Raw genomic sequence first — 13,715 nt, forward strand, 5'->3', positions numbered from 1 at the left:
CTCTTAGATTTGAGAGCAGTGAGAACACACACAGAGTTATTGAATTAATGCAAGAGAAGTGAGGAGGGGCAGCCTTCAGAAAGGAAAAGAGGAAAAAGTATATAAATAGAAAGCTGACAGAGGGACTAAAAGAACTAGAGCAATGAATCCCCAGATGTGGAGATAAGGCTCCTTCCAGGCCTCACAGTCCCTGAAGCACCCCTGTATACTCAGTTCAGTGTGATAAATGGTGTTCACATAGGGGCCCTAGGTCATTACAACCAGACAAAAGTGTTTAGTATCTCCACTGAAGAAGGCAGAGAAGTTTATGATGCTTCCTAAATAAGTAACAGTCTAAAAGCTGGGGTTCATCAGGGTATACTTCTCAGTCATCCAGAAAATGTACTTTATGGAACACATTCAACAGATAAGGTCCTCCTGGATTGATGGTCTTTTGATATGTCAACTTGGCAAGGCTACAGTCCCCAGTCACTCAAACACTAATCTAGGTGTTTCAGTCAAGGTATTTTCCAGATGTAATTAAAGTCCATAGTTATCTCACTTGAAGTAAAGGAGATTATTGTTGATAACCTGAGTGGGTCTGATTTAATCAGTTGCAAAGCCTCAAGAGAAATTCTTCTGTTAGACAGCAACTTCAGCCAGTGAACGGCCGGTGTCCGTGAAGTCCTGTCTGCTTTCTTGAAGGCCTGCCCTGGGAATTCCCAGTTTGCCTCTTTGGGCCTCATAATTGCAGAAGCCAATTTCTTATAATGTATCCCTTAACATTTATCTCCTACTGGTCCTGCTTCTCTGGGTGAACCTTGACTCATACCAAAAACAACTATGTTACTCCAGGATAATAAATTTGTGATCAAATTAAAGTTTATTCAGATAGAACATGTCTAATGCCTAGATAGTGGTTTCTAAATACCATTCTTCAATAAAAGGAACCAAGGTTCCTTGTTTCCTTGAAGAAATGGCTGGTTCTGGGCTGGGGGAGTATTGGATTATATCATAAGTATAAAATAAGCATCCATAAGTCCATCTTGATATAAAGAAATGGTTGGATAAATAAATAGGGAAAAAGAAACAAATCTCCCATGCAGAAAAATTTCAGATAATTTATGGAGATACTCAACCCTTGAAGAGTTAAAGAAGGGGAGCATAACTCCCCACTTCTTAAGAGACCTGCATGTGCTGACTTCCTTCCAAAGAGTACAGTTGGAAAGAGGAAAATAGAGTAACTGTACAGTGGAGAAACCTGATCAACACTGCTTCAGCCAGTTGATCAAGGTTAATACCAACAGTGATAAATCATGGTGACAGTACATATCCTTGAAATGACCTGATTAGAACAGCCCTTTACCTCTGTGATCTTCCTTCCCCAAAACTTATAACCAGTCTCATAATGAGAAAAGCATCAAACAAAATCCAATAGAGGGGCATCCTACAAAATATTTGACCAGTACTCCTCAAAACTGTCAAGGTTGGGGATTTCCCTGGTGGTTCAGTGGTTAAGAATCCACCTGTCAATGCAGGGGACATGGGTTCGATCCCTGGTCTGGGAAGATTCTACATGCCGTGGAGCAACTATGCCTGTTTGCAGCTCTATAGCCCATGCTCAGCAACAAGAGAAGCCCTCGCACAGCAACAAAGAGCCTGTGTGCAACCAAAAATAGTCAAATACTTAAAATATTAAAAAACAAAAACAAAAACAACTTGTCAAGGTCATGTTGTTGAACCCAAGTTTATGAGCCTGACACATAGTGAGGCCAAACCAACCGAAACATCAGCGTTTGGAGCAGAGAAAGTTTTATTGCCAAGCAAGGAGTTCTGCTTTAAACTCAGACATTTTGGCTTGTTAGGCCTCCCTTTTCATTGGGCCCACACACTTGGGTTCAACAACAGTCGTCAAAAACAAGGAGAGTCTGAGACACTGTCACAGCCAAGAGGAGCCTAAGTGTGGAGCCCTATACCAAAGTCACAGGTGTAGAGCCCTGCACCAAGGTGATAGGATAAAAATCTCAGGGAACTAGCCAGTTTAGATCCAGAGGCTCGTGGCAACAGTTGCTATGGGGCTTGGTCAGTTCCAGAGATTTTTGTCCTGTGAACTTGGTATAGAAGTCCACGCTGAGACATAACTACCATATGCAAGTGGTATCCTGGATAGGATCTTGGAGCAGAAAAGGGCAATTAGGTAAAAACTAAAAAAATCTGAATAAACTATGAACTTTATATTATCCTCTCAACTTTTCTGTAAATCTAAAACTATTGTAAATATAAAGCTTATTAAAATATTAGATCAGGAAAAAGTCAGATAAATACTTCTGAATATGTACTCTACAAGATTTTCTTTAAAGATAACTGAGCTAAATTTATTTTAGTTTTTGGTCACACTGCACTGCTTGCAGGATCTTAGTTCCCTAACCAGGCATTGAACTCCAGCCCACAGCAGTGAAAGTCTTATCCAACTCTTGGTGATCCTATGGACCATAGCCCACCAGGCTCCTCTGTCCATGGGATTCTCCAGGCAAGAAGACTGGAGTGGGTTGCCATTTCCCCCTCCAGGGGATCTTCCCAACCGGGGGATGGAACCTGCATCTCTAAAGCCTCCCACATTGGCAGGCAGCTTCTTTACCACTAGCGCCACCTGGGAAGCCCCCTAACCACTGGACCATCATGGAAATCCCTGTACTCTACAAGTTTTAGTCCTAGGCTACAAAATGAGGAGTCATTCTGCTGTTTTCATTTTTACTTTAATTTAAAAGCAAGTCTTAGCTCTTTCCTCCGCTGCCGCTAAGGTGCTCGGTTCTTCCGAGGAAGCTAAGGCCGTTTTGGGGTGAGGCCCTCACTTCATCCGGCGACTAGCACCGCCCGGCAGCCCCCACCTAGCACTCTCCCGCACCATGGCCTCCGTCTCGGAGCTCGCTTGCATATACTCTGCCCTCATTCTACACGACGATGAGGTGACAGTCACAGAGGAAAAGATCAATGCCCTCATTAAAGCAGCCCGTGTAAATGTTGAGCCTTTCTGGCCAGGTTTGTTTGCAAAGGCTTTGGCCAATGTCAACATTGGGAGCCTCATCTGCAATGTGGGGGCTGGTGGACCTGCCCCAGCAGCTGATGCTGCACCAGCAGGAGGTCCTGCCCCAGCCACCGCTGCTGCCCCAGCTGAGGAGAAGAAAGGAGAAGCAAAGAAAGAAGAATCTGAAGAGTCTGATGATGACATGGGCTTTGGTCCTTTTGACTAAACCTCTTTAGTAACACATTCAATAAAAAGCTGAGCTGTTTGCTAAAAAAAAAAAAAAAGCAAGTCTTAATTGGTAACAGTGTGTACATATCCACCCCAAACTCCTTAACTATCACTTCCTCTCAACCCAACAAGGACCTACTGTACAGCACAGGGAACTGCTCAATGTTATGTGAAAGGTGGACCGTGAAGAAAGCTGAGCGCCGAAAATTGATGCTTTTGAACTGTGGTGTTGGAGAAAACTCTTGAGAGGCCCTTGGACTGCAAGGAGATCCAGTCAGTCCATCCTGAAGGAGATCAGTCCTGGGTGTTCATTGGAAGGACTGAGGCTGAAGCTGAAACTCCAGTACTTTGGCCACCTGATGCGAAGAGTTGACTCATTGGAAAAGACCCTGATGCTGGGAGGGATTGGGGGCAGGAGGAGAAGGGGACACAGAGGATGAGATGGCTGGATGGCATCACCGACTCGATGGACATGAGTTTGAGTAAGCTCCGGGAGTTTGTGGTGGACAGGGAGGTCTGGCGTGCAGCGGTTCATGGGGTCGCAAAGAGTCGGACACGACTGAGTGACTGAACTGAACTGAACTGACTGATGTGGCAGCTTGGCTGGGAGGGGAGTTTGGAGGTGAATGGATACATGTATATATATGGCTGAGTCCCTTTGCTGTTCATCTGAAACCATCACAATATTGTTAATCGGCTATACCCCAATAAAAAATAAAAAGTTTTTCAAAAATAAAATAAAAGCAAGTCTTGATTATTTAAGTGGCTGGTAGTCTGTTGGCCCTCTGTTGATACTGACTGTCCTGTATCCTAGTCAATGCCAAATGAGTGGCTTTTCTACCCCCCCAGAGATGTTAGCAAGTAGCCCCCCAGTAGATAACCTCATTTTCTATTTCATCAAAAAGATAGAAACCACCTAAAAAGAATTGGTTCAACTTCCTGCAATCAAATCTATGAACTGACCTGCATGTGTGCTCATTTTTCCCTTCCTGTGCTCTGATATAGTAATGACAGTTACCACTGATGCAGTGTTAACTGTGTGCCAGGCACTACAGTAATGTGGACCAAAAAAATGTTACCTGCAGTTTTAGTAAATAAAATGTTGCCCGCCATCAAACCAGCAGCCACTGCAGACGCCTTGACGGCGCACCCCGAGGAGAATTCTGGAGAGAGAGAAACTGGATACTGGCCCTAGATAGTTAAGATGCATATCTAAGAAATGACTTCTATAGCCCACACCTGCATTTTCCCATACAGAGAAAAGCACTAAAATCATTAACTTGAGATGTTTTTGTGTGATTAGCAGTAATCTTTTCATGTTTGACTACATTTCCCCCCATTTTTTCTCCTAAATATCCTGGCTCCTCCCTTATCTCTCTGAAACATTTCCTCAGAGCTCTCTGAGAGGCTGTCTCCTGGGCTATAGTCCTCAGTAAGTTCCCCAAATAAAACACAATTCACATATTTTAGATTGTGGGAGGGTTTGAGGGGTGGCTTTTTTTAGTTGGCAGCAAACATATTGCATGCATTATCACCTTTAATCATCACGCTCAAAATTCTGAAGTAGGTTTTCATAATTTCCCCATTTTGTAGTCAAGGAAAACTGAGGCTCAAGAAAAGCAAGTGACTTACTTGTCCAAAAGTCTCACAGTCAGAAGGTAATAGAATGAAGTGTTCCAACCCAGACTCCGGAGTCTGACCTCTTAACTCCTGGGGTCTCTTTGTCTGTGAGACAAATCCCTAATCCTGTGTTCTGACTCATCACTTCTCAGCCCTTGGGAGCTTTAGTTCAGTGACTGCATACAGTCCCCTCAGTTTTCCTACTTCTTCCCTTCTGGGCCCTTCATATCATTATTCAAACAAGCTGTCACTCGGGTCAATAAAAAAAACCAACAGCTTTCTCCATTTCTCTCTTGACTCGCATCTTCACTCTCCAGCTGTCTATGGAATGCCTTCACCTGAAAGGCTTACAGCCATCCCAAGCTAGATACAGACCCCAAACTGAATCAGCTTGATTACTCACTCTACTTTCCCACCAGAACAGTATTCTCATGGTCTTTCCCTCTCAGCAAATGACACTACCATCCACCTTCTTAAGCCAGAAATTTGGGCGTCATCCTTGCCACCTCCCTCTTCCTCTTCCGCTTATACTCAGTCACAAGTCTTCTTGATTCTGGGAAATCTCTCCTCTGCCCATGTAACTCTGTCTCCACTGCCTCTGCCCTGATGCTGGTCACCATCCTTTTTCACCCAGATGACAAACCACAGCCTCTCACTAGTCTCTACTTCTAGCCGATCCTGCCCCATCCGCAGCCAGTCTGATCTCAGCACTCCACACACTAACCTCAGTGGTTTCTTAAACCCAAACTATCCAGATAGGTGTCTGTCAAGTTTCAAGCCCTTCAATGTTTTTCTGAGCCTCAAGATGCAATCCAATCTCTCTCTCTAGAAGTTGGGTCTCCTACTGATCTGGCCTCTGCTCATTCTCCAGCTTCCTGGTTCATCACTACTTCTTCTTGGCACTCTCTCCCACCACCCCCAAGGATGTCCCCTTTCCATACTCCTGCCACACAGAGTGACTTTCAAGTCCCTAAATTAGTTCTCCTTTTGACTGGGCCTTTTCACCATCTGTCTCCTCTGTGTAGGATATGAACACACCACACTCCACCCCCCAGATCTAATTCCTCTTTGGCCTTGGGGGCTCAGCTTGCTCTTCCTCAGCCCCTCCTCCCCTCCCATGTTCAGGATAGGTTCCCAAGGACCCAGTGCCTTCCTCACCATAGCATCAGGGTCCCTGGCGGTCGACACACTCGCCTGTTCCCTGCAGACTATGAGCCTGTGAAGATGGGGACCTGTTGATATGGTTCACTGCTGCAGCCCAGCACCCAGCACCCTGTGTCTGCCTCTGTATTAGGTGTTTGCAGAATGAACAAGTCGGGGCTGGAAGCTTGAATTTAGATCTGCAGGCTTTTTCCTTTGGAGCTCATTTATCTTCTGTTCCCATGCTCCCTTTGGTAAGCATTGTGGAAACACTTCTTCTAATGAATCAGATATACATTTAGAGAGTCACAAATGTGGCCTTAGAGCTTCATGATTCTAGAACTAATTTTCTCATTTTGAGTGGCAGAAAACTGAAGTCCCCAAGGTGACATGGTTTGTCAGTAGCAGGCTCATCGTAGCCGTAAAACTGGGACTAGGCCTCAGATTTATTTTTTTTTTAAATATTTATTTATTTAATTTTTTTTAAGCTGTGGTGGATCTTCATTGCCACACATAGGCTTTCTCTAGTTGTCGAGTTCAGTAGTTGCAGTGCATGGGCTCAGTAGTTGCAGTTCTTGGGCTCTAGAGTGCTGGTTCAGTTGTTGTGATTTACGGGTTTAGTTGCTCCAAGGCATGTGGGACCTTCCCAGACCATGAATCAAACCAGTGTCCCTTGCATTGCAAGGCAGATTCTTAGCCACTGGACCACCAGGGAAAGCCCTCAGATTTCTTGATTCCAGTCTTCCCATGCTCTCTCTCCTACCATGCTGTGACTGATTAAAGACATATACGAGTTCTGTGATACTCCTCCCAACGACAGGTGGGGTCTCTATCCCCCTCCCTTGAATCCAGGTAGGCTCCATGCTTAGACTAATAAAATACAGCCAGAGAGATATACTGGGCAGAGCCCACACTGAACATGAGAGACCCCGCCAAAAAATGTATTAAGAATTTCAAGATCACAAAAGCAGAGCATCAAACTAAGCACAGGGTCCCATGTGACTGCGTGGGTCAGAAGCCATGAAGCTGGTCCTCCTGTCAGTTTCTGGATCCTTGGAGACTGGCAACAGCTTCCTGTTCCTGTCTCTTGCAACACTCAGTCAAGCCAGCTGCCAACTAAGCAATCGACTACCTTGAGATCACAACACTGTGAGAAGCCCAAGCCACACAGACAGGCCTGGTGGCTGAGATGCCATGTGGAGAGAAAGGCCAAGCAACACCCAGGCAGCCAACATGTGAGTGTAAAAGCTAGCTTGGGAGCACACCTTCCAGCTCCCAACCCACAAAGTGAAACTGATGACAGAAACAAAATGCTGCTTTTAGGTCACTGTTTGGGGATGGTTTGTTGCCTGACAATGGATAATGGAAAAACATACTATCTCTAGTGTTTTTCAAAATGTGAGTGAAAAGGTGTCTTTTAAAACACAAAGCTTTTGTTTGTATAAAATGTTGCCATCCCGGGGTCCCCAAATTACATGCTAAATATATGTGTATGCATATTACAAACATATGAGTGTCACTTTGGTGATTTCAAGATGCAAAAATGTATCTCACACTAGGGACATATACTGTTTTGGCATCAGCCTTAACCAAACTTTTTAAAAATATGTGAGTTCAGAATACTTCCCTTGACCCTGAGGAATACTTCTCTATCATTGCACTTATAACATTGTATATGTGTCTACGTCCCAGTTCACATCAGTGTTTTTCAAACTGCAAATGCAGCCTATTAATGGGTCATGACATTCATTTTTAAAATGCATTTATTATAAAAAAAAAAACACAAGCATGAATCACACACAAGTATTAAATCAAGAAACTAGCAAGGGAATGTGTATGGCCACTGGACTAGACTGAGATCCCTCAGGCAGCATCCATGTGTCACTTATTCACTACTGTAACCCCAGCAGCTGGCACACTGTTTGGCACATGCAGATGTTCTATAAATATTTGTTAAATGAATGAAGGTTATTCTTCACTGTTCCTATTTGGAGATGAATATTCTTACCTTCTTGGGACTGTTTACTGTTTTCTTAGCACTGGGCTCCAGACTTCAACTTTCTCCCTAAGTTAACAAGTCTTATAGCAGCTTATTTTTTATCCATTCACTTTCAGTTTTCAGTTTGCACTTGAATGTCTACACCAGTGTCAGCTTTCTGTTATTTCCTGCTGAAACAGATATTGTCCATCCCCTCCCCAATCTGGTCAAAAAAACAAAAGAGGAAGGAGGGGGGCAGGGAGGGAGGACAGAAACAAGGAAGAATGGATGGAAGGGAGGAAGGAACAAAAAAGAAACAAAGAAGAAAAAATATTGGTTATAGGTTTATACCAGGAGGGGGCTTCTGCCTGCAATGACGGAGACCCGGGGTTAAATCCCTGGGTTGGCAAGATCCCCTGGAGAAGGGAATGGTTACCCACTCCAGTATCTTGCCTGAAGAATCCCATGGACAGAGGAGCCTGGCAGGCTACAGTCCATGAGATTGCAAAGAGTAGGACATGACTGAACGACTAATACTAACTAACTTACACCAGAAACTCTCAAACATGATTGCTACCATTTACTAAGTCTGGCAATAGACTAGACACTTTGGACATGCCATCTCAAGTAATTCTCACAGCAAGTCTGTGGCGCAGTATTATTCACTTCTATTTTATACATGCTCAAGGAGCTTAAGTAACTCCCCTAAAGTAGTGAATGAAATGTACATGATACAAACCCAGACCTGCCCAGCTGCAATGCTCTGTGAGCTTTCCCTGTCACTCCACAGTCTCCATGCAATTAACCAAAGCACTACCCAGAGGGTTGTGAAAAAAAAACAGCAAACAGTACATTTCCTCTGCCAACAAATGGGGAACCAACAAAAGTAGTCACTGCTTTAAGGTAGTTGTTTATGATGTAGACATCATTGGTGGAGCTCGACAGCCTTTGGTGATTTATAAACATACCAGGGACTCACTCACCCATCAGCATGTCTCCTTGAGTGCTTTAAAGTGCATGCTTAATCAATCAATTTCACCCCTAGGATTAGGTGTATGGTTGGTCATTTTATTTTAAAATCAATGGTCTATTTTCAAATAGTTTGAGGTTTACAGAAAAGTTGCAAAAATATTACAGAAAGGTCCTATATACCTTGCATTAAGTTTCCCCTACAGTTATTTTATTTTTTAAACATTTTTTATTCCAGCGACTTCCTTGGCAGTCCAGTGGTTAAGACTCCATGCTTCCACTGCAGGGGGCTCAGGTTTGATCTTTGGACTGGGAACTAAGATCCTGCATGCTGTACAGCGTGACCAAAAATTAGACAAAAAATTTTGATTACAACCACAGTAACAAATTGACAACAACATTAAGTTACCTCTACCCTTTGCTGTTTGGAACCCACCTAAATAAGTGACTCAGAGAACTCTCAGAAAGAGGTGTCAGGGTGTGTGGAAGGCAGCTCCAAACAAGAACCTGGGACTCGTCCCTGAGTGTCTGGAGAGAAGAAACATTAGATTCTGCTTGAACTCCTTGCAACTCAAACCGAAGAATTTGGTCTCAGGTCAAAAGGGTATGTCTTTTTCAAATCCCACAGCTCAGAGATTTATCTGTTTCAGGATTATCCCTGGTGTCCTTGACATGTCATCTTTCCTGTGTCTCAGTATTCTTGGAAGCCTCTGAAAATACCCACAGAAAAGAGCAAACTTAAACAATCTGGGTGGTGGTGACACAATTGAGTTCACCCTGTGAAAATTCATCGAGGTACACACTTAGGAAAAGGCACTTTTCTGTGTATATGTTGTATTTCAAGAGAATTTTTAAAAATGGCCTGTAATTCCAGTATTAATAATAGTGGGAGTTTTGGTGTTTTGTTAAGAGGAGTTGTTAACTTTGAAACTTTCTCTTTTTCTTTGCTTCTTCTAGAAAATGCCTCTGGCCTGCCTGGCCTGTGCTGTTGGTGTTGGCTTTTTTGGTGCATTTTTTCTATCATTTCTCTCACTCAAAGATAGGCATCTTTGTCTTTATGAAGCATTTCTAAAACATCTGTATTATCAGCTCTGCTAGAATCTAAATTATTCAAATTGGTCTGGAGAACACAGTTCCATTTAGGATCAGGGTTAGACATGAGTCCTGTCCTGCTGCTTCTAGGCAGCTGCAGGTGGCCTCATCAGTGACCAGAATTCAAGGGAAGGCATCGGCCCCGCAGTGTGGTGACAAGGTACCTGAACAGAGGGTGAGTGCTGGGAAGTTCTCACCTTTCCCTACTAGTTATGCCTGAGCTTTCATGATGTGCCTGTCTCCAACTTTTCCCCTAGCACCTTAAACCCCAGTTGCCTAGCTACCATGCATGCATGTGCACACACACCACTGGCCTCTTTGTGAACCTGGGTGAGGCCTTCCCAACTCCCCAGGCAAGTCATTCGTCCTTCACTCCTTGTAAACACACGTCAAGGCACACATTTTGTACTGCTCTTGCTCCCGTATGTGTCCCTCTCCTCATTCATTCAACAAATTTATTGAGTGCCTGCTTTCCTCACTCAACAAATGCATCTATTGGGCACTTCTGTTATGCCAGATGCTGGTACATAAAAGCAGTCAGCAATGAGCAAGACTGACCTCTCCTTGTAGAGCTCAGTCAAGTGAGGGAGACAGCCATCAATTAACTAACCACACATAGACCTTTACAGTTACAATCGGGACAGAAACTCACAGGGTGATTTAAGAGGTACTAAGCAGCAGGACCTGACTAGATTGAGGGGAGAGGGGCCGTGAGGGAAGGTCACCGCCTGAAGGTGCAAAGTAGCTTGAGACCTGAAGGATGAATGGGAGTTCACTGGGTGAAGGGGGAGAATGTTCCAAGTCAAGGGAATAACAGTGGGAAGGCTGAGGTTGGCTGAAGCTGTGCTTTGAGAGACCCAGAGGCCAGTGCGGCTGGATCCAACTTTGTGAGTGAAGAGAGGGTGGGAGCCACCCCTACTCCTTTGGGGCCATGTTAAGAGTGAGATTTATCCCAGGAGTAGTGTGAAGAGTTGGAGGGGGGAGTAGTGAGCCCAGCACATCTGTCTCAAGAAGCTGACTCCGGCTGGCTGCAGTGCTATTAAACCATGGTTTCTCAACTTCAGCACTATTGACATCTTCAGCCATATAATTCTTTGTTGTGGGCTTCCCAGGTGGTGAAGTGGTGTAAGAGTCCGCCTGCCAATGTAGGAGACACAGTTTGAACCCTGGGTGGGGAAGATCCCCTGGAGAAGGAAATGGCAACCAACTCCAGTCCAGTATTCTTGCCTGGAAAATTCCAGCCTGGCAAGCTACAGTCCATGGGGTCCAAAGAGTCAGACACGACTGAGTGCACGTGCACACACACACACACACACACACACACACACACACTTCTCTGTTGTAGAGGATTGTCCTATGGATTTAAGGATGTTTAGCAACATGTGTGCATGCTAAGTGACCTCAGTAGTGTCCGACTCTGCAGAATCCTTGGCTAAACATCCTCTAGCTGCCACTGGCACCTCCCTTCCCCCCATTTTTTGCAACCAAATGTCTCCAGACAGTGCCAAACATCCCCTGGGGGGGAAAGTTGCTCCCAATGAAGAAGGATCGATTCGTTTTCTCTGAGGGTTTGCCACCTTCCCTTCCTGCATTCCTAGACGGGCATATATGACATTCACAGGCATAGGCTCACAGCATGCTCTTTTGACTGCAATACCCAGCAGGTCATACTTGCATCTGGCTCTTCAAATACTCACTTTACATAAGCAAGGGCTTCATGTTTGCTTCTCTGGGCTAAAATACCCTCAGGGAAGTGTAAATGGTTAATATTTCACCCTGTTCTTTCCAAGAAAAATCTATTCCCTGTTCAACCTGGTTCTCACTGACATTCCTGCTGAGAGCAGTCACCTGCCAACATAAGTTACTCAAACTGTTAGTGACTATTAGCAGGAATGAGAATTATGTAATTTTTTTTTTTTAACCCTGGTCACCACAATGAAAACGTCAAGTCCTAACCACTGGACTGCCAGGGAATTTGCTTTTAAAAAAAAAAAAAATAGTATTTTTTTGTTTGAGAACTGTTTCACTTTTTTTATCTGTAAAATGGGAGGATTATCTGGTATAACTACTCCTTTACAGACATTATCATTCAATCCTTCAAGTGCAAGTTGCTCAGTTGCGTCCGACTCTGCAACCCCATGGACTTTACAGTCCATGGAATTCTCTAGGCCAGAATACTGGAGTGGGTAGCCTTTCTCTTCTACAGGGGAGTTTCCTAACCCAGAAATCGAACCCAGGTCTCCCCAATTGCAGGCAGATTCTTTACCAGCTGAGCTACCAGGGAAGCCCAAGAATACTGGGGTGGGTAGCCTATCCCTTCTCCAGTCAATCTCTGGTTCAGGAACAGAGCTGGGATTCAACTGGAGGCAAGTGTAAGGCCCAGGATTTTAGCTCTTAAGTCACCCTATTCCTTTCTTTCCAAGTCCTCGAGGGACTCTACTCCAAATGCAAATCCTGGAAATAGAAGGGAACGGGTATCTATCTAAAGGCTGATATTGAGCATCAATTCCACACCAGATCTGCCTGATTCCCCCATGCCAACCTGCCCCTTCCCACCATCTTCAGTCCCTGTGTCTTATTTTTGCTTTATCCAGGCTTCCCAGGTGACTCAGTGGCAAAGAATCCGCCTGCTAAAGCAGGAGACACAGGTTTGATCTCTGGGTCAGGAAGATCCTCTGGAGTAGGGAGTGACAACCCACTGCAGTATTCTTGCCTGGGAAATCCCTTGGACAGAGAAGCCTCGTGGGCTACAGTTCATGGGGTCCCAAGAGTCAGACTGAGTGACTGAGCATGAGTACAGTCCACACCAAAACTTTTAACTCTGCTCACTCCCCTTTCTTCTCCCTTTTCCCAGTCATTCAATCAACTGCTTCTGTGCATTATTAACTTCATCCTCAAAGCCCTTTGAGGGAGGTCCCATTGGCCCCATGTTGCAGATGACACTGAGGCTCACAGCTGGTGCACCAACAGAACTGGAAGGCTGACTCTATGGTCCTGTTCCTCCAGACTGCCAACTCTTGGCCACGACTCGGCTGCTGCCTGCTTCTTAGTAGGCCATCATGAGATGGGCAGCATCACCACGGGGTTGACTGTCTTTTCAAAAGCTGATCTTACACTTCACCTCTTAAAGGTAAATGTTATGTCCTACACATCTCAAAGCTCCTATTCTTCCCTTCAGGAAATAAGGGATCCAGTTCATAGAGAACAAATACTGGGAGCCTGGCACTGCAGTCCATGGGGTCGCAGAGTCCCATACGACTTATTGACTAAACAAGGCGGTGTGGAGTCACTGGATCCAGGACCTGTCCCACCCCAGGCTCAAAAGAAACCCCTTTTACACAGCCAAACAATCCACCCAAAATGTCTATCATTTTCTTTCCATTTTAACCCTCCTTTTTAAGGTCTTTAGAGAAAGCTCCCTCTGCCATGTGACCTTAGCTTTTTCATAAATTCCCGGGGCTCAGGAATTCCCACCTACTCTGAATGGTAAGACTGAGGTATCCCTAAGACTCCAAATGGCTAGGAATTTCCATGACTGTCAATTGTTATCAAGTCCCTCTGCCTTGTTCACAGTGGCAGCTGTCTTTGAATATAAAGCAAAGACTGATGCACGAAGAGGAAATATTTGAAATCTGGGATTCGTAAACTAGAAAATGTGCTTCCAAGATCTGTTGGTAGCACCCA

The 13,715-nt window shown here is 44.6% G+C and overlaps 1 protein-coding gene across 1 annotated transcript; it reads left to right on the forward strand.

The window, feature by feature from the left end:
- The first annotated feature begins 2,885 nt into the window (after positions 1-2,885).
- LOC133053057 (large ribosomal subunit protein P1-like) lies at positions 2,886-3,230 on the forward strand. Its single transcript, XM_061137849.1, has 2 exons — positions 2,886-2,956; positions 3,032-3,230. The coding sequence occupies exons 1-2, from the start codon at positions 2,886-2,888 to the stop codon at positions 3,228-3,230; spliced, it is 270 nt and encodes an 89-aa protein (XP_060993832.1).
- Positions 3,231-13,715: the final 10,485 nt, after the last annotated feature.

This window comes from Dama dama, chromosome X (genome assembly GCF_033118175.1).
Source record: "Dama dama isolate Ldn47 chromosome X, ASM3311817v1, whole genome shotgun sequence".
Classification (NCBI taxonomy): Eukaryota; Metazoa; Chordata; class Mammalia; order Artiodactyla; family Cervidae; genus Dama; species Dama dama.